The sequence below is a fragment of the Phodopus roborovskii genome, unplaced genomic scaffold (genome assembly GCF_943737965.1).
Source record: "Phodopus roborovskii unplaced genomic scaffold, PHOROB, whole genome shotgun sequence".
Lineage (NCBI taxonomy): Eukaryota > Metazoa > Chordata > Mammalia > Rodentia > Cricetidae > Phodopus > Phodopus roborovskii.
In genome coordinates, this window is record NW_026126407.1 from 25,575,964 (window position 1) to 25,597,060 (window position 21,097).

Sequence of the window (21,097 nt, forward strand, 5' to 3'; positions counted from 1 at the left end):
TTTTAAAAATTCAAGACAGGTTTTCTCTGTATTGCTTTGGAGCCTGTCCTGGAACTCACTCTGTAGATCAGGCTGGCTTCAACTCACAGAGATCCACTTGCCTTTGCCTGAGTGCTGGCTAAATTCAATGGGGTGTAAGTCATTATTAATTCATTTGCAACAAAAAAACATCCTTTAAAGGTATATTATAGCTGTTTTACAGATAATATACGGTCGACAGTAACAAGACTAATTTCTCTGGTGACTTGGAAGCAACACGGCTTCCAAGTTGGTGTTCTTGTTTTTCATTAGGGTGGCTTAGGCTGGCTTTAAACTCTCCATTTAGCAGATAACTCTGAAATGTTGATCCTCTTGCATGCTACAGTATCTACTTTTATGTGGTTCTAGGAACTGAACCCATGGCTCTGTTCATGCTAGGGAGGCAAGCAGCCTGGGCACTCCTCTGAAGCAACCTCACCAGCTGTTCCATGGCTCCATACAAAACTTAGAATGAAGTACACACAGTCAATGCAGGTTCTTTATTGGTTCCAATGTGTTAGGAGATGTGGTAATAAATGATACCCTTACATTCTCTTAACCAAAAATATAACAAGTATTTACACTTAGTAAGTACAAAAGCATACAGAGGCACTGTCTTTCTAAAAGACATAAGTTTAAGAGGCATCACAAACTAGGAGACAACACTGCTTGTTACAGGATGCCTTACAATCACTGAATTGTGCAGACAATTGTCACTTGATTATAGCAACTGTGCAATTCTGCTTTTTGATAAACTCACATTTCAATTTTAAAACATGATACATGTTTTATTGATACAAATTTCAACTGCATCGTATACATTAGAAATAAAGAGGCCTTTAAAACAGCACAAAAGCAAAAGATGAAGCAGGGTTCAAGTTTCAACTTGAAAATGTACCTGACTCGTCTTCGAGGCTGATCCTCCCGCCAATCTTTTTTTGTAGCATGTAATGGAATTCTGAAAGATACACTTAATGTCTTCTAGAACCTTTCAATCCAGCAATCACTGTTTTAAATTTAAGGGATCCTTTTTCCTTTTCCTTTCTTTGTAATTATGAAGAATTTCTTCCGGTTACGGCTCCTCTTCCAGTTTGGTAGAGATCATAGAGGTGATGAATGTCACTCTCTAAAAGGCTTTTCTCCCCATAGGTCATGTCGAAAGACACTTGTTAGAGGAGGTGAAGTCTGGGGACTTCAAGTTAACCTGCTGTAAGTAGCACTGGGATCACTAATCAAATCTTTCACTGTTTGGCAAAGTCTGCACTAAGGGTCTCCTGCTTTGATGGTCTTGGCAGATGCTGGGCACCAGTTTCTTTAGTAACGTTACACACTTAGAACAAGGACAAACAGGGATTTGGAACTGGAGCAAGCATGGGCTTTAAGGCTTCCCTTGCTCTAGTCACATGACAACAACAACAACAACAATAATAAAAGGCAGATATGATTTTTTTTTTCAGGGACTCATATACATCAGACTACAAAGCATTTGGTTTTCATTCTGATCAATGTGATCAGCTGGTCTGAACACCCACAGATGAAGCTAGCCATAACTAAGGCAGCTCCACAGTGCAAGTTCAAAGCCACAGGCCTCAATGCTCTGTGCAAGATATTTACATCATTAGGACCAAGGCAGGTGAGGCTCCGTCTGAAGAAGACCTGCTAGATGAACAGAGGGTGTTCAAACAGCACATTTTTCTAGAGTAATGGATAGAAAATGGTGACAATGAGTACCCAAACTTGGATTAAAAAGATGGATATAGCAAAAATATTTATTTTGTTTTGGAAACAAAAACAATATTATGCAAACAGGTTAATAAAAAATTCACAATCAGAAGACAGCACAGTTCATAGGCCCGGTCAGTTAAGCATGGCTGTTGAGCTTCAGCTGCCACTCAGGCTGCTTTCCACTTTAAAGGGTTAGCAAGGCCCTGCCTCACCGCACTGCAGAGCTCCTGGGCTCATGTCTAAGGCTTCTGAGTTAATGTCTCCCCAGGGGAATTCTTCAGCCACTATTTTTCCCAAAGAGGCAGGCATTCTGTGGGAGGACACAACACTGTTATATGTGGAACTCTTCTGATTCTCAGGTGATTGGGCAGGAAACAGGAAGAGAGAGCAACGGAAAATAAGTACAGCCTTGAAAAGGCAGTTGGTCACGTGACTGCCCTGCAGCAATGCTGTCATGGTTAGTGCACTTATAATGGCTTTGGCTTTTATTTATTTATTTGGTACAGAATTTTATGAAATCTTATTTGCCTTTACATTAAAAAGCAAATGAAAGACTTTAAATATATATACAAAATGTTATGTTTAATTTGTAAAAATGTGGAAAGTCCACTTTATTTAATAAGCAGTCACTGAATTTGAGTGCTATATCCAGGAGGTCACAAAGGATGTCCTCTCCAGGGCAGAAATCCCTCCATTATCCTAGTGCCTCTCTCTTATACAAGGTTATCCCTTGGTTACTGAGATTTGCTCAAAGCTCAAGTTCAGTGACTGCACACGTGTTTGTGTAGTGCATGCCACAGGATGAGTCAAGGTGACCTTCAACATTACATCCAAGATACATTAAAACAGTCCTAATTTTTTAAAATTATTTTTTGTATAGGGGTGTTTTGTCTGCACGCCTGTGTATGCACCACAAGTATGCGGCGCAAGAAGAGGGTGCTGGATCCCTTTTCCAGAGTTACAGGCAGTTGCAAGCCACTGTGTTAGTAATTAAATCAGGGCCCTCTGCAAGAGAATCTTAACCACTGAGACATCTCTCCAGCTCCTACAATATTTCTTCTAAGCTAAGAATTTCACGCTTGAGTTGTGTAAAGTTAGCTTAGGGTGGGTTCCTATAGAAACAAACTCTAGGAAAGCTATTTCCAGTGGATTTATAGTACCCTCACAATTGGATGCACCATAATGTTCCCTTTAGAAACAGATTCAATGTCAACTATTTCCTCTTTGGAAATCAGGGTTCTCCCTTCCCATTTAACTCTGTTCCCCTTTCCAAAAGATTGCCAAGACCCCTGTGGCTGCTACAGTCCATGCCACGATGGCTGCTCACACTATACCTGTACAGGCTGTCTGTTTCCCACCTGAGTATCCACTACAATACTGCCACATCTCTGTACCTATGTCAGGATGACATCTGCTGCTCAGACCATAGACAGCTTTATAGCCTCAGACAAACAATAGCTAACAAGAACTCTTGAATACAAACAAAACCACAATACTTTAAATAATAAGTTACTTTTCAAAAACACAAGACTATCCTTGGTATTGGCAGACATTTTGAATGTGTCCTTTAGCCCAAGCTATGGCTTGGAAATAATAATACCACTATCTTTAAAATGATTTATAAAAAGAGACCTATAGTGATACACAGGGGGGCAATTCTGAGCTTGAATGTAGTCCCAAGGCAGGAGTGATGTGCAAAGTATAGGCTGGGATCAGGTGCAACATCCAGTTAAGGAAACTGCACCTGCAAGGGCAGAAGAAAAGGAAGCATGACTCCCAAGAGCTCATCCTCAACCCAGCGAGGACACCTTAGGGTTGGTGGCAGCAGTTGAGCTCTCGGCCTTGGCCTGCAGAACCACTAGCTCTTATCCATGCTCCTGACTTCCAGTGGGCTCCGAGGGGTATCCAAAGGCTAGACCGCTGACACCTGCTCATTTTCTGAAAATAATAAAGATACAATTATTGGCCTATCTGTTAATGCAGATTAAGCAATAACCAACCTATTATCTGCTACATAAGAAACTCTCACTAATCTTGGCAAAGGTTCCACTAACACCCAGGATTCACTGCAACACCATAGTCTCTAATCACACCGAGGACTGATATGAAACTGGGATTTCAAAATTAAAATTCTTTCACTTATTTCTCATGCGTGTGTGTGCGTATACAGATGCCATTGTGTGTGTGTGTGTGTGTGTGTGTGTGTGTGAAGGTCAGAGAACACTTTTCAGAATCACTTTTCCTCTTCCATCATATGGACCCTAGGGATCAGGCTTGGCAGGAAGCAAAGGCACCGCTGACCATCTTGCTGGTCCCTGTGGTTTTATTTTCTTTGTTGTGTGAATGTGGAGGGGTACATGTATGTATGTATGGTATGTGTGCATGTGTATGTAGACTAGAGTCTGACTGGATGGATCAATCTCTAGTCAGGACCTCTCAGTGAACCTAGGGCTTGGTAATCTGACTAGTCTAGGTAGCCAGCTTGCCCTGGGGATCCTGTCTCCACTTTCTCAGTACTGGGATTACAGATAACCAATACACCTTCTAGCCTTTACATGGGTTCTGGAGCTCTGAATTCTGGTTTTCATGCTTGCATGATAATCACTTCATCTACTGAAACCATAGAGGATTTCAATATATCAATTTATTACTATATTATTTAGAAGTCTAAAAAAATATTTCCAATGAAGAAACTACTTTTCAATCTTTTGTTTAGTTACAAAGTTCATCAAGAATTTTGCTTGCAAGGAGCTGAGTCAATAGTGTCTTTCCATATAACTGCTATTTATAGTTGTCATATTTTGTGAAACCACTCACTAGACATCAAGTACCTTCTTTCACAATTCTCTTACTAGAGCTCTTACTAGAGATACAGATACTCAATGTGAGCCAGCATCAGAGCCATGAGTACAGAGACAGTCTACAAAATGCATCCTATTTAGTGACTATTTAAATGTTCCTTATAATTTGTGTGCATGCACTACAGTGACCAAAGAGGAGGCCAGAGGGGAACTTCTGTGGTGTTGGCTCTCTCCTTTGTGTGGGTTTGGGGGACAACTCAGGCTGTCAGTCTTGCACAGCATATGCCCAGACGATATTTAAAAACAAAACAAAACAAAAAAACAAGAAACAAACAAACAAAAACAAATTTAAAGAGATGTAAAAACATTACAAATTATGACAAGTATCAAAGTAAAGACCTTTTTATGCTCCACAATCCCCTTAAGAACCACGGGGACAGTTTGTTAACGTACCATCTGCTTCGCTATCTGCATCAGCCACATCTGCTAGTTTGTGATGGGAAGGCTGCAAGCTATGCCTGTGAGGCTGGGATCCGGTCTTCGAGGGAGCCCAGGCCAAGGCATGGCTACTGGGAGGAGCTGGCGGCAGTCTAGACAGGCTGTTAAACATCATCTTTGACCTCTGCACTGCCACGCTATAGTCTGGAGGTTTTAGATGAGGGTGGGGTCCTTCCTTTAGGTCCGCTAAAGAAATTCCCAGATATCCTGGAGGAGTAGGAGGTGGCTCCCTATACCTATCACCTTTCTTGGGTGAGGTGACACAGTACACTGGTGTGAAAAAGATAAGCAGTGGAAATGTTAATGGAAAAACATAAGAAACAAGGAAAAGGAAAAACACACTGAACATTACAATGGCAAAAATGTAACTTAAAACACAAAATGAATGCATTTAAATGCAATGACAGCAAACTGAAAATGTTCTTACAAACACTAATATTTAAAACCTGTTGGACATTTTAAAAGGCTACATGAAGCAGGGACAGCACACTCCTCTCACCCAGCAGCTTGATCCTGCCCTCAAGTATAATGTCAGTCTGAAGACGAACAGTCAGAGAGGTTTCTGCTGGCTGAAAAGTATCTACTCTGAACCACAGCACTGGCACATGGGTCACAGAGACTATCTTCTGGCAGTCAGGGTAGACACATTCTTAGTCCAGGCATGCATACCAATGAACTTTCCCAGTTTAGATTAACTAATTCCCTGTGGGATCTTATTTTTGTTTTGAGACAGGGTCTCTCATAGCCCTGGCTGGACTGGAACTCAGAGAGATCCTGCATTTGTCTCTTGGTGTTGGGATTAAATGTATGTACCACCACTCCTGGCTGGGAGTTTACTTTGTACTCCTGTTTTCTGACTAAAGCCTAGAAAAAGCCCAGAAGTTTAGGAAATGTGACATTAAGAATAATGGTAACTTAAATTTCTTTTTGCCGAGTGCATAATAATCCCCTGGAAGGAAAGAAGCTCCATGGAGTGAAGGCCCTCCCATAATCATTACACAAAGGACATTTAATAAGACACTCTACCCACACACAAGCAGAATGGATTTAAAGAGTACTAGCTAATTCTCACACCAACACGAGGCTTGTCCATGTGTATTTCTACTCCTTTATAGTAAAATTTGCATGTAATGCCAGGATCAGAGCAGCCTCTGTTTCTATCTGAGGACAAGCGGGAATGACCGAGCATGGTGGTGGGAAAATTGTCAAAAATAGAGAAAAATGAAGGAGCATTTGTCTAAAGCCACCAAGTGAAAGATGTTAAAATCAGAGGAACATATACTTTTATATTCTTAGAATCCCAACAAAGTGTACCAAACAAATTCAAGAAACTGCAAGGTCAGCACATTTCCCTTTCCCTTTTTTTTTTTTTAATAATTATATCATAATGACATCGACTTGATAGTCATTTCACACAGCAGAGAAGCAGAGATATTGTGTGAAAGTATTCATGTAATTCAGGGAATAAACAATTTCATGACTAAATATACTAAAAAAAGCTTACTAGACAGCAATCCACAAATTAGCTGCCATCTGGGGATGCACACTCACCAGGTTAGGCACACTGAAATGCTTGGGGGTCCCTGTCCCTGCTCTGTGGTACCCAAGAGCGAGTGCAGGGCTTTGCAATGCTAAGACCTACTTTATCAGTGAGCTGGTTGAGGATCTCAGTATGTCTCTGTGCAGAAAAGTAAAAGAGGACTCATTGTTTCCATCATGTACACTTAGCAACTGCGGTCCCAACAACTTATGAGGTTATCAGAACACTCTTTTCTACACTACTGTAGTCTGCAGTGACGCCACTACATCTGACAACAGTCCCTAACAACATCCCTTCTTCCTCTGCTCATGCTCCTTTTCACTTTCACATGGCTTAAGTATCTACTTAGAAACTTTTGAAAAGGTTATCACAATGGCTTTTTCTGTGTGACTGTGTGTCCCGTATGTATTTGATAGCTATGTGTCTTTTCTGTTAGTCACTGTCATTTTCCTTCTCATTTTACATATAAATACAAGGACATGTATGACAGAGGAAAAGCAAAACTCCTGAGAAGCCATAAAGTTTGGGGTGATAAATTGTGGAAGGAAAAAGAAGAAGAATAAGAAGAATAAGAATAAGAAGAAGAAGAAGAAGAAGAAGAAGAAGAAGAAGAAAAAAAAAAGTGCAGAGTGACAGAAATAATAAAATCTGGTCAAGAAAGCCCGACACCCTCTATCAGGGGGAGGGGAGTCCCGTAACCCCTCAACACCAGAGATACAAACAAACCCATACTTACCAATCAAACCTCTGTCTGTACTGGAAGTGACAGTTTTATAAACAGGGTCAGTGGTGTCCCTAGGCTCCAAGCCATCAAGTGCCTCTACTGGTGCACTTTCCAGTACCTTCCGCTTTACTGTCCCATAGTTTGGTTCATATGTGTCAGAGAGTGAGCTGGAAGAGGCCCAACTCTGCCTCAGCTGGGTTGTCTCTAGGTTGCCTTTGCACTGGCCACAAGTTCTTGAGCAGCCTTTATTAGGACAGGCACAGGGCTCACAGTCAGTGGGCTCGACCTCTGCAATAGGGTCATCTAAATGTGTGTGTCTGTAAGTGTTCAGAAAGTCCCAGCTTTTTGGGTTTGGAAGACTTTGGAAATTGTCATGGGAGCTGCTGGAGCAGGAAGTCCAACTTCCCCGCCCACTGTCAGCTGCTTCCAGCACAACATGCTCATGAGACATCTCTTCACTGCTCAGAGAAGATGAGACAGCTATACCCTTGATAAGAGACGGCTTTGGCAGCATCCACCTAAAAATGGAGACACACAGATGAGTAATGGATACTTTAGTGGCATACTGGAGACTTTCCAGAACACGTGTTCCTCCTATAAGAGACTCGGATATACCTGAATGCTTAGCTAGCAATGTTTCCTCCAAGAAATCCTAACTTTAAATAAAAACACAAGATGCAATTTGAAATGAATGGAAATAAGTACACCTTTGTCACCACACTGCTTCCCCAGTGTGCAGAATTCAGCATTTCTAAGCTGAGGAGCCCCGTTTTATTTTTTCACCAACATTTGAGGTTACCCGAGTATGATGGGATGTCAATAGCAACTTCCCAAAGTGGCAACTGCATAGGTGCCAATATTTATAGCAAGGTTCCTAAACATGGGCCCCATGTATCCAATAATCTACTTCTGTAGATTACTGTAGAGAGATGGTTTCTTTATTTTATGTATGTCCAATCTGCAGCATGCACGCTGGCACATATAGATATGAACATAGTACAACACAAACTCTGTGAGCATACTTAAAACACTGAGATTTTTTTTAAAAATGTGATTGTGTATATGTATGTGTAGGGGTGTGGGGGGGGCATGGGACTCAACTGTGCCATTCTTGAATGTCAACCTTTTGGAAGACAACATAGAGAGTAAAAACAAGGCCTGGCCCTACTATCCTAGCTCCTATAATGTGCTAGATATACATTATAGACTAAAAATCTGTTTTATAATATAATCTTTCTGAGTAATTTGTAATAGCCAGGAGCCATGTCTCTAGTAACAACAGCAGGCACCCAATGTATTCATAGTGATACATGGCAGAAAGCAACTTGAATAAAGGCATTCAGGAACACATAACAAGTATATCCATGTATCTTTCAATTCCACACACAGTACACACACAGATGGCATATACGTATATAGCCTCATATTCTTACATGGGATGTTTTAATGCTGACCTATTGGAAGACGGTGCAAGGTCAGGTTATGAGTGCTACATGTTGATTCTGCATTTGATAAGAACACAGACATGGATGTTTACCCATGACCAAGCTGACTGTGCTCTCTGATCCCTGAAGGGTGATCTGTCTTTTCCAATGCTCCTGTTGTGGGCTCAGGAACTGCTAGGGTGTGGGCAGAACATCGTTCCTCCTGCAGAGCTGCAGACATGGAGTCCACGGAACAGTTGCTCACAATGCTGGACCGAGAGGAGATTTCACTGTGGCTGGAGTCAGACAAGTTGTCAGACTTAGCTGATGGTATGAGTGTGTAACCTGAAGGAGGAAGAAGACCAATTGAACTACAAAATAAGGGGACAGCCAGGGGCAGCCAAGGGGAGACCAAGAAAACACGGGACAAAAAGCAAAGTAGTAGGAAATGTCAGTTGTTATGTGTTAGAATGTAAGGATGGCAATTTTCTCCACACCTTTCACCTACCATCCATACCACACCCACAGAACTCCACACTGAAGAAGTCAAAAGCTGGTGTTACTGTCCAGACTCACACATTTTCAAATGTTTAACAAAACAAGAACAATGAACACATTATAAACATTAGCAAGTACACAGAGCATAGTTTTTCAACCTCTTTTTAGCTCAGTGTCCCCTCCTTTGATTAACATAAAATATTTCATGGCTCATTTTTTGGAATGGAGGCAGGCTCAAAGAACTTGACCCGGAAATCTTCAAATTGCATACTCTTATCTCAGGTATTTTTCCCAAATTGAGATCACTATTGCAGTATTTTCAATTCTAAGAAAACAACTCAGGACCTTGTGCAGGCTGGGCAAATGAGTCCTATTTTTGTGCAAGTGTGCACATATATATGTGATATATTTTCATGTGGGTATGTAATTGTGTGTAGGTCAAAGCTGATGCAATGTGTCTTTCTTGACTGCTCTCTACTGTATTTTTTCACCTGGATATGGATTTAGCTCCTGACACTGAAATATCTTCCTAATCCTGTTTCAGTATTTTTTTTTTTTTTTTTTTTAGAAATTCATTTATTATGTATACTATTCTACCTGCATGCATACCTATTTGCCAGAAGAGGGCACCAGATCCCATCATGGATGGTTGTGAGCCACCATGTGGTTGCTGGGAACTGAACTCAGGACCTCTGAGGGAGAAGCCAGCAGCCAGTGCTCTTAACCTCTGAGCCGTCTCTCTAGCCCACTCTGTTTCAGTACTTTTAAACAAACTGTTTTAGATTTGCTCATGATTAACTTTGTTAAGAATTAAGTAGCTGCATAGATTAGGGAGTGTGATGATGAAAACGGCATCTACCTACTTTCTATTCTTCTACATCTTACTGCATAGTGCATGGCTACAGAGGCCTTGTCTATTTTGGAGGAATTAAGGAATTGGGATGACGTGAGGTGAAGGATCCAAAACCACATCTACAGTATGATGACCAAATATCGAAGTGTTCTATTTTGATACAAAATAGATGAGAAATCAATACTCTGGTTTAGAAATAAAAGATTGTCATAGCAGGTATGAAAGGGGCTTAAAGAAGCAACAAAACCACCTTGTTCTCAGGGCAGAGTGAGGCCTGACAGGTCTCATAACTTTTGGACTAATTCCCAGAAACATTGCTAAGGAAGAAATAGAGTCTCTTGTATGTTACTGATCCTCAGTAATACAAAAAAGGAAGATAACAGCTAATTCAACTAAATTCACTGCAAGAAAAAAAAATGGCTGTGAAGTAACGTTTTCAACAAGTACTAGTAATCATTTCACATAGAAATCAAGATCCAGAAATGTGTGGTTTACTCTTGGGCTTATGGGGCCAAGAACCCAGTAAGACAAGACAAGCCAGTGTTTCTAACTTTTACCACACACACAGCCTTGCATTTGGGATCACTGTCACTCACCAGTACCCATGAAATGATTCTTCAGTTTTTAAGACGACCTGGACAATGGATATTGCAAGCAAGCATTCAAACCAGTCACCCTTCTACTTCCAAAGAGAATCACCCACTGTCTCTTCCACTATACTCCACAGACTTGTTTCTGTTTCAAATCAATCTTATCCTTATGTTTGTTACATCAGAATCTAAGAACTTTTGGAACATTTATGGGATTACATATGTATCTGGCACTCAAATTCAAATTTATGAGACATGGGGTAGGGCATGGTAATTTCACTAATGTTTCTAGATGATTCTGAACCTGTTAGGCTAACTGCCCTCCCAGAGGCATTTTGAAGTGATGATATGGGACATAGGGCAAGATGGGCTTTCTTGGCTCACAGTTTTTTTTTTTGTTTCCCCACAGCTGAGGAAGTATGATGGCAAACAGGTTCTGAGATAGGGGGTGGAAGAGGCCGTGAATGGGGGTTTACATGAAACTGAACTATCATCGTTCCTAAGAAGTTTTCTTTGATGATTTCATTCAGTCTCAGCTGCTACCAGAAGAAAATACAGCAAACTACAGAAAATAAGTAGATTAAGTTTACTAACTCAACATAGTGTTCAGAGAGCATATGTACAAGTGAGGCACAATAAGTCAGTTTTTCTTTGCAGCTAAAGGCTCTACAGCACCAAAAAATGCTTAATAGTATCACCTGCTCAACCTCTGACAAATGGCTGAATTCAAGCCACATTTACATTAATAATTTAAAACAAACTTAACACTAATAGTAAGTAAGGAACTTTTCACAGAGTCTTCCTCCGTTTAGGCTTGAACCGGGTACAGAAGCAGCTTAGAGCGGTACTGTGGCCTTGGCTACTTGAGTCGCAGATGGCACTCCCTTTCTCATCTGTGATGTTGCTTCCAACATCCTTCACTTTCTCACAGCTGTCTGTAGCTTGATTGTGGTCTGTGTCCTCTTTTTGGCTGTTGACTAGTCTCTCCCTTGAAAGAGTTCTCTCCCTAAATCTTCTAAACGGGGATGTCACTCTTTTCCTGGTTGTGTTCTCACAACTTGTCCTGTCTCTATTCTCCTCAGTGGCCTTCTTGGTCCTGTCTGTTCTTTTTGCTGTGCTCCCAGTAATCTGAAGGATTTTCTTTTGCAAGTAAACCCCACCTATTCCGGGGCAGCTCTGGCCACTGATCTTGGTGCTGGGTTCACAGGGAGGGGATGAGGAAGACCCTGATAGATGCAGCGGGATGCTGTGATCAGTTATGACACTGCCAACTGGAGGGAGAGATGCAAAAACCCTGACATGGTCAATTAATTCTTTTCAATTAGTCACAATTAGCTTGGTTTACATAACATTTCACTATTTTAAAACTTTATAATCTGAAGAATTAACTACAGTAACAGTTATTTTTGTTTCTATTTTTTTTAAAATAAGTAAACTATGTAGCTACTATACAGCATAAACACCTCTGTTACTATAAGACACCCAGGATAGAAATTACCTTGCTCAGAACAAGCTGACAACAAAAAAACAAAACAAACACTGAAAGCAAGCCATATTGGTAAAAATTATAAAGAGAAACATGACAAGAATATCAGGTGATCAGTGCCATCTCTTAAGAAATGATGCTTTAGGATTTTCAGATTTTTAATAATAATAATAATAATAATGATAAACAGTAAAAAAAACCAAATAGGACATGCATAGCATGCAAATACACCTTTATAATGCACCATTTCTGGTGCAGATGGGGCTCCAAGAGGAAGGAAGACAATGTTCGAGTTGCATGTGCTTACATATGCAGGTGCCCCAGTGGAGGTCACAGGCTAATCTGGGTGGTGCTCTCCCTGAGGAGCAGCTCACCCATTGCCCTAGCAACCTTCCCTCTTCCACCTCCCAGTTCCAGGGCTACAAAGTATAGGTTTTACATGGTGCTAGGATTAAACCTACTGAGCTGTCTCACCAGTGCTTGACTTCTATGTTTTTGTTCAAATTCTCCTTTTGAAAATAGGAAATAATGCTGGGCGGTGCTGGCTCTTGCCTTTAATCCCAGCATTTGGAAGTAGAGGCAGGTGGATCTCTGAGAGTTCAAGGCCAGCCTGGTCAACAAAGCAAATTCCAGGGCTGTTATACAGAGAAACTCTGTCTCAAACAAAACAACAAACTAAAAAAAAAAAAAAAGAAAACAGAAACAACAAGAACCCCACAAAATGACAACAAAAACATTACACACACACACACAAACAAAAAACAAAAACCCAAAAACAAACAAAAAAAAGCAAATAGTTTAGTGATGAGAACAAAACTATTCCCAAAGTTTAACAAGAACCGAGAATGGCTGAATAATGTACTTTAACTGCCATGAAGCTGTTTATGGAAATAGAGGCACTGAGGTAGGTTTGGGTTTTCTATTCTTTTTGGAAGGTTCTAATTACGAAGGTCCAAGTGGCCACAAACATACTATAGACTCAAGGATGTGCCTCCTGTCAGGTCCTCTTGCTGAATGCTATTAAAGGTATGTGCTACTACTATGCCTGGCTATCTTGTTGGAGTCTTTATGTATTTAAGAATAATTTCTGAAACCATTTTTTAAAGATAATTCTTCAAGCTTCTAAAGGTTCTCAATACAACTATGACAGGCCCACATTTAATAAACATCAAAGTTAACTGTTAGCCAGGTGTTAAAAAACAGTGAAAAGACCAATTTACTACAGTGGTAAGAGTGGATGTTGTGTGGCAGTACACACCTTTAAATCCTAGCACTCAGGAGGCAGAGGCAGGCAAACTCTCTGTGAGTTTGAGACCAGCCTGGTCTACATAATGAGTTCCAGAGCAACTATATAATAAACCCTGTCCTGAAAAACAAGAACAAAACAAAAAGTGATCTGTTGGGATATTCCTGTCCAAAATACTTCTTCCCAAGTCAGGGTAAATATAAACCACAGTCAGATTTAGCAGCTTCAACTTCTTGCTTACAAAGCTGTCAGCCCTGCAGGCCACCTGCCTGACTAAAGATTAGATCACTTGAAAAGATACAGGTCTACGTGTCTTGCAAAAGTATAATGAGATACAGAAGAATCAGAAGCTCTTTTCTGAATACACCTACTATACACATTCCTTCTATGTCTCATTTGATTTTCATGAAGCATTCCTTAGTAAAATCTCAGCTACCTGAGGGTAGAAAGGGCTGGGGAGCAAGTGAGCTCTGCCAAGCTGGGGCAACAGCAGGGAAAAGAAGGGACACTTGAATTTGCTAATCACTGACTACATATAGAAATACCACGTCCTTTAAACTGTATACATAGTCCCTAAGTCAGAGAATCTTTCTGAACTTTATAAACAAGTCATGAATGGTAACAAAGAAATAGCAAGGGACAGGGTGTCAAACTCAGGTGTTAAATCACTGTACCCCAGCTGGCAAACAGAGTCTTGAAGAATGAAACTTAGACCTTGGGAACAGAGTGAGCTGGGGAAGCTTCTCCCTCCAGCTAGGACTAACAGTCTCCCTTTGGGCCAGGTAATGTCCTCTGCTGTGATTATTTAAGTGCCCCCCCCTTTTTACACTCACAAAGAGCCCTGGACTAAGATACTATTATTTGTAGTGTAGGCTCAAGAGTGTGAAGAGTCAGAGTAATAAACACGCACTCTTTAGCATGTCATATGTGTGGTCAACATCATGTGGTATCTCACAGTCCAGGCTATCCAAGAAAGCTTTAGTCTGACTCCTGAGAATACATGTGAAAAACAAGGATTTCTGACTTTTCTAAGCTGGTTTTATGTAAATGTAAAAACCACAGAAAGGCATAGATTATTTTAAATCCCCATAAATATGAAAAACAGAATAAATCAAAAAGAGCAACCCAAATAATTGTTTCTTTTCTTCCTTCTTTTCAACAGGATTTTTCTGTCCTGTCACTCACAATGTAGACCAGGCTAAAAGATCTGCTTGTCTCTGCTGCCCAAGAGCTGGGAATAAAGAGGTGCATCACCATGCCCAGACAATACTGCCTTTTCACCCCACATGTTGTACAAAAACAGAAAACTGTTTTTGGAGCTGGGTCTCAGGCCTTGAACCTATTATGTAGCTGCTGATGACCTTGACATCCCGATACCCCTTGCCTCCTCCTCCCAAGTGCTGGGATTACAGGTGTGCACCAGCACACCCAGTATACATATGATTTCTTGTAGAATTTTATTTGTAAATTCTCTACAGGAATGTTTAAGTATATGAAACCGGAAAGATGGCACTGAGCACCAGCAAAGACCAAAACAATTGTGACTTATGTCCTCATTTCTACCTATGCTTGCCCTCTGTCCAAGTTAAAGATCATCCCCTGAAAACTGGAATCCTAGCTACATGATGACTGACACTGGAAAAATGTTTGAACAATTCAATATGAAACATTAATTCACCGTCTGTCATTTGCTTTCAGACTGAAAAGCAAGCATGCTGATGTGCTGTTTGGTCTGAGAAGAGCCAGTAAGAAAAGTCCCATCTTACCTTTTCGAGGGGAACCCTGAGGAGATGCAGGAGGGCTAGAATGCAGAGAGGATGCCACAGAAACAGTGTCTTCTGTGTGTTTCTTACCACTCACTTCTTCATTTGGTCCTAAACCTTTCTGAGGTAAACTTGTACCTAAAATTCAATAAATAAATAAAAAATATGAAGAAGCAAATAGTATCATTTTACAATTAAAATGCATATCACTGTCTGAAACAATGGCTGGTATGGTCAACCAAGACTTGTAAGCGCACTCAGTGACTAAGTTACTAGGAGATGGCATGCAGGTCTCATTCTCTAGGTTATTTGTTCAAACCCAGTTGGCTAGTACAGTCAGGATTATAATAGGCAATAAGCTTTGTGGAAGAGGGATAGTGTTCCAAACCTCCACAATTATATGTGGTTGCCATCCTAAGAGAGAAGATAGAGGTCCAAACTCTGCCCTCCCCTCTTAGAGAGCAAAGTATGTCAGAGGTAGTGTGGGGTGCTGGCACGGTCACCACCCGAGATGCATCTCTGCTGTGGGCACACATAAGATGCTGCAGGGCTGCCAGGTCAGCCCTTTTCAAGAGCATTAAATTCATACTGCAGAAGAAAAGTATGCAACAGACAGGAAAATTGGATGGCGCTCCCAAAAACATTCTTGGAAAGTTCTATTCTCTTCTAGCTGGCTATTGAACACAGGTCAGATTCTGAAATGGTTATTGTAGAATAATCTTTTTGTAAACTGTGATAATGTGTCACTCAGACTGGCTTAATAAAAAGCTGAAAGGCCATCAGCTAGGCAGATCTTCATGACAGAGAGAACATTGGGAGAAGGCGGAAATGCTAAGAGATGTTGAACTAGGAGGACATGCAGGAGGAAAGGTACCAGCCACGAGTCACGTGGCAGCATATAGCAGAAATGGGTTAATTTCAGTTATAAGAGCCTAAGCTTTCATAATTAATAATAAGTTACCATATGTCATGATTTGGGAGCTGACCAGTAGGACAAAGACTCTCTACAAATGGTTGCAGCCCAGTTACGTTTTAAGAGTTTCTAGGAAGTCACTGAGCTACAGACTACTTTTAGCACAGAGCAAGCATGACTATGATGAGGAGCTGGTATAGCAAGGCAGTCTTCTGTAAGGCACTCTCACCAAGCAGGCTTGTTTGCCTGTGGACTTGCTCTACTCCTGCCTCCCCACAACTATATCTCAACTTCCCTTCTCCCCATCTTCTTTTTCCCTCCATCTCTCTTTCCTTGCCTCTTCCTGTCATTCTCTTAACAGAGCAACATATATAGGTCAGGCTGGCCTCAAATTTGTATGTAGCCTAGGTTAACAATGAATATTCAATGGAGTCCCCTTCCCAAGTACTAAGATTAGAAGGGTGTACACCATGCAAGACTTCAAATCTCTTTAGTGGTTTGTCAGTGACAAATTATGCTTGGCACCTCTACAATCTAGACATATTTATAACTTGACTTATCATATCCTGGGAGGCTGTTTAGTCTGGTAGTTAAAAAGTAATGATTTTAGAACTAACCTGGCTAGGATCAACTACTAGACAGATGATGTACTGGCACTGTGGAAATTATTAAGATTCTGTGTAGAATGAGGTTAAATTAATATATCATAGGGCTATTATGAAAACTAAGTTAATACATAAAGTTTACAATAAAGACAAACTGTGTCTGAAACTCAGTGTTAAATGTGACTGGTGTGTGTGTGTGTGTGTGTGTGTGTGTGTGTGTGTTGCTGGGAACTGGGCTGAGCCCCCAGGGCTTTGTGTACACTAGTCAAGCACTCTACCACCAAGTCAAGTCCCCCACCCTGACCTTGAGTTGTTATCGCCTCTTAATATGCATGCAGTTTGCAGTGAGCCAATTGTAACAACAGATACCAAACCATTTTCTCTGCCTCAAGGGAACCCTTGCCAAAAAAAACTTCTTCTAAAGCCCTTCATTATCCTTGCCTTTGCTAAGGCTCTTGCTTTTTCTTTTACACGTACCAAGTTAGTACACACACAATGAAGAAGTGATCTGCTTGTATCTATAATAACACTAGATGAAACCCTGGACTGTATCTCAAATCAAATTAAAATCACAAATTTTGCCCGGTGGTAGTAGTGCACATTTTTAATCCCAACACTTGGGAGGCAGAGGCAGGCAAATCTTTGTGAATTTGAGGCCAGCTAGTTCCAGGACAGTGAAACCCTGCATTGAAAAACCAAACCAAATCAAATCAAACCCAAAACCAAACCAAAAAATCATACTTCTACTAAGCATGAAATATGGATTAGCAATACCAGGAACCAAATCTAATCTAGCTTCCCATGTAAAAGTGGACATAGAGATACTGTTAAAACAAAAGTAATTTCAATAATGTTTATATGGCTCAGTGGGGAAAACAGTTGAGGATTACACTTAACATATTTTCTTATTTTATGTGTATGAATGTTTTGCTTGTATGTAAGTGCACCATGTGTGTGTCTAGTACCCACAGGTCAGAAGAGGCATTGGATCCCCTGGAACCTGAGTAGTGAGTGATGGCTGAGAACCATTATATGGGTTTTGGGATCCAAATCCAGATCCCTCTGCAACAGCAACAAGTACTCTTAACTACTGTGCCCTCTCTCTAGTCCTGTCACTTAAAAATAAAATATTATGTGTCTGGTATGGGTATGTGCAAGAGAGTACAGATGCCCAAGGAGGTCAGAGGCATCTGATCCCTTGGAGCTCAAGTTACATGCAGTTGTGAGCCACCTGATGTGGGTACTGGGAATCTAATGAGTTCTCATGAAAATAGTACACCCTCATAAATACTGAGCCACCTCTCTAGCTCCTACAATTATTTTTTAATTAAAATTTTCTTCTTTACAGTTTTGTGTGTATAGGTGTTTTGACTGAATGTATACCTGTGTACCATATTTGTGCAGTGCCCATGGAGGCCAGGAGAGGATGCTAGATCCCCGGGAACTGTTGTTATAGAAGGTTGTGAGCTGAACTGTGGGTGCAGGGAATCAAACCCAGGCCTGGAAGAGCAGCCAGTGCTCTTAACCACTGAACCATTTCTCCAGCCCCCTACTAAGAGAAATGGGTTAATTTAAATGTAAGCTCTATCCAGTAATAAGCCTCAGCCATTGGCCAAACAATTGTAGTTACGATTAAGCTTCTGAGTGATTATTTTATAAGTGGCTGTGGGACCAGGCCGGACAATAGAAAAGCTTGCAGCTCAGCTTGGGCCATCAAACTCTGCTGTCATTAGCTTTAGAAACTAAGAGTGAAACGGATACGGCTGTGAGCACTCACTCAGCACATGGTCTTTGGCTTGTCCTCTCTTTCTGATGGGGTGCAAATTAACTGCTGGCACCTGAAGCACCTGGCTCACTCTGTGCGGCTGATGCAGGTAGACTTTCGATGTTTGGCCAACTGACCTCAAAGGCACGGGAGACATTTCAGATGACTTGGCTGACCTTTTTTCAGTTAAGTTCTTTGTCACTACAAAGAAAGAGAAGGGTCAGGTAACTGCACTTTTTTAAGGGAAGACTATTATCATTGATGAATAGTTATTTAAAAATTATATTTTTACATAAAAAATTAAAGACCTATTTTCAAAAAAGAAATTTAAGCATAAATTACCTCTCTGAAGCTGCTGTAGAACAAACTGTTTGCTTCCTAAATTCTTGAATCCATTATCTACTTCTGAGGCCAAGTTCACATTCTTATCTATAGGACTGAAATCCTTTCACTGGATCAATTAGCACGCCTCCAGCCCTTCTCCAGATGACAGCAGAGAGACAACTAACATGGAGAGCTAACCTGCTATCCTTCTCTGTGCCCCACAGACCTCACAACTCCCCCTGTCAAGTGCCTCCAGCAAGGTCTGGAAAGCCATGAGACTCACTCTCAACCTGCTCCACCATGCACTTGCTCACTCTTCAATCCCATATGCTCGAGGTTTCTATCATGTCAATCTTTGCCTTGGTTGAATCACTTTACATCAACTGCTTCTTGCTTTCTCATAAACCCACAGAACCTTTTCTAACACTGTGAATTCTGCAATGACAGCACTAGTGAGGCCTAACTAGATAGAATAGGAAAAAATAACAAAACAAACGGCTTTCATAAAACCAAGGTTGTGGTCCAAAGGAAAGAAAATTTCCCTCAGCCAGCCCTTTTAGTCCTTGGGCTAATTATTCGGGTTGGTTTCAAGTATAGGCCTCAAACACCAAGAAAAAGCAACAAACAGAGGTTTAACTATGCCAGACCAGCTGTAAATAGGAAGTGTTCATACTTTCACTGCGAGAAACTGAAAAATATTTTACCTGGTAACAAGAGGCATGGGACACCTAGAAAACTAAAAACAGAAGGACTCATGGTGATAATATGAAATCGCTTATCAACTAGTTGAATTAAAAAATGTTCCCACCTTTTGGTTAGAAATACGGAATACATTTCCCCTATGTCGAAACTATTTTTTTTGAGAGGTCCACTACATAGTGCAGGCTGGCCACAAACTCAGTATGTAGTCCAGTGGTTCTCAACCTTCCTAATGCTGCGTGCAACCCTCAAGTGGTAACCCCTAATTATAAAATTATTTCGTTGCTACTTCACAGCTGTAATTTTGGTACTGTTATGAACCATAATGTAAATATCTGATATGTGACCCCTGTGAAACAGGCCATGACTCATGATCCTGTCTCAGTATCTCAAGCATTGGGATTACAGGAAGGCACCACTGTAACTCTCTGGGAAACATGCCAGGAGTAAGGCCAGGCTCAAGTCCTGAACTAGGAGGACAATACAGAGGAGGAACCATTCCTGGGGATGATTGTCACTTCATAATTCTGGTTACTGAATCTACATATGCACACTTCTTGGTCTTTGTTTCATTTTTGGTTGTGAGCCTAGCCTTTAACGGCTGAGCCATCTCTCCAGCCCCAAGTTTTTCTATACATTAAAATACTGCTTCATATAAGGTGTGTGTGTGTGTGTGTGTGTGTGTGTGTGTGTGTGTGTGTGTGTGTAGAAGCTAAGCATTTTTAATCTACTTAATATCACTTCCTGTTAGTAAAACGTCGAACACAGAACCCAATATTTTGATTGCACAACCATTTCTGGCTATAAATTAATTTTTGATATCACTGACATCATAACTGCTACAGTTTAGAGAAACATCACTTTTAGAGAAACATCACCATTATCAACACTTTCTAGGTGCATTATCTCATTACAACAGGAATTCAATATTAGCTACTACAGATAGCTGTTAGAAGTAATTGGCAATTTGCAAAATTTGAGGCAGAGCTTTGATATGTAGCCCAGGCTGGGCTTGAATTTGTAATCCTCCTGCTTCAGATTCTATGGTGCTGGAATTTGTGTTTTAGTTTTCTTTTCTCTATTTTTTTTTTTCCCCCTTAAACGAAATGAAACAAAACAAAATAGTGTTTCTCTATGTAGCTCTGGCTGCCCTGGAACTCAGAGATCCACCCGCCTCTGCCACCCAAGTGCTGGGATTAAAGGTGTGCACCACCACTGCCAGGCATCTTCTAAAATTTTTAAAAAATAGTTTGAGATAGAGTCGGGGTGGGGTGGTGGTGGTGCACACCTTTAATCCCAGCATCCAAGAGGCACAGGCAGGTGGATCACTGTGAGTTACAAGCCAGCTGGATTACATAGTTGAGTTCTAGGACACAGCACAGATAGAGATACACAATGAGACATTGTCTCAAAACAAACAAAGCAAAGCAAAAATGATGAGATGGAGTTTTTGTCTCCAATTTCAATGCTCAAGTGATTGATTCTACTGTCTTATTCTTCTCAGCTGGGACTTAAAGTGTGTGCCACCACACCAAGCACACTGTCTACAGAGAACTTAGTAAGGATGTTGCTGTTATATGGAAGACTTTCAATTTCTAGTGTTTGTTATTTCTTTCTTCAAATTT

The 21,097-nt window shown here is 40.8% G+C and overlaps 1 protein-coding gene across 17 annotated transcripts in view; it reads right to left on the bottom strand.

The window, feature by feature from the left end:
* Positions 1 to 499: 499 nt before the first annotated feature.
* Rapgef6 (Rap guanine nucleotide exchange factor 6) overlaps positions 500 to 21,097 on the bottom strand; it is a 173,455-nt gene continuing 152,857 nt past the window's right edge. For 12 of the 17 annotated variants that reach the window (XM_051180668.1, XM_051180665.1, XM_051180664.1 and 9 more), the window contains 6 exons: positions 18,462 to 18,650; positions 15,170 to 15,304; positions 8,844 to 9,075; positions 7,319 to 7,824; positions 4,998 to 5,312; positions 500 to 3,681 (listed from right to left, as the gene is read on the bottom strand). In XM_051180668.1, the coding sequence (XP_051036625.1) occupies positions 3,656 to 3,681; positions 4,998 to 5,312; positions 7,319 to 7,824; positions 8,844 to 9,075; positions 15,170 to 15,304; positions 18,462 to 18,650 (1,403 nt within the window). In that variant the 3' untranslated portion in view covers positions 500 to 3,655. Of the gene's footprint in view, positions 3,682 to 4,997; positions 5,313 to 7,318; positions 7,825 to 8,843; positions 9,076 to 11,370; positions 11,943 to 15,169; positions 15,305 to 18,461; positions 18,651 to 21,097 lie in introns of those variants that run through there. The other 5 variants (XM_051180673.1, XM_051180672.1, XM_051180680.1 and 2 more) reach the window with 3 other exon arrangements.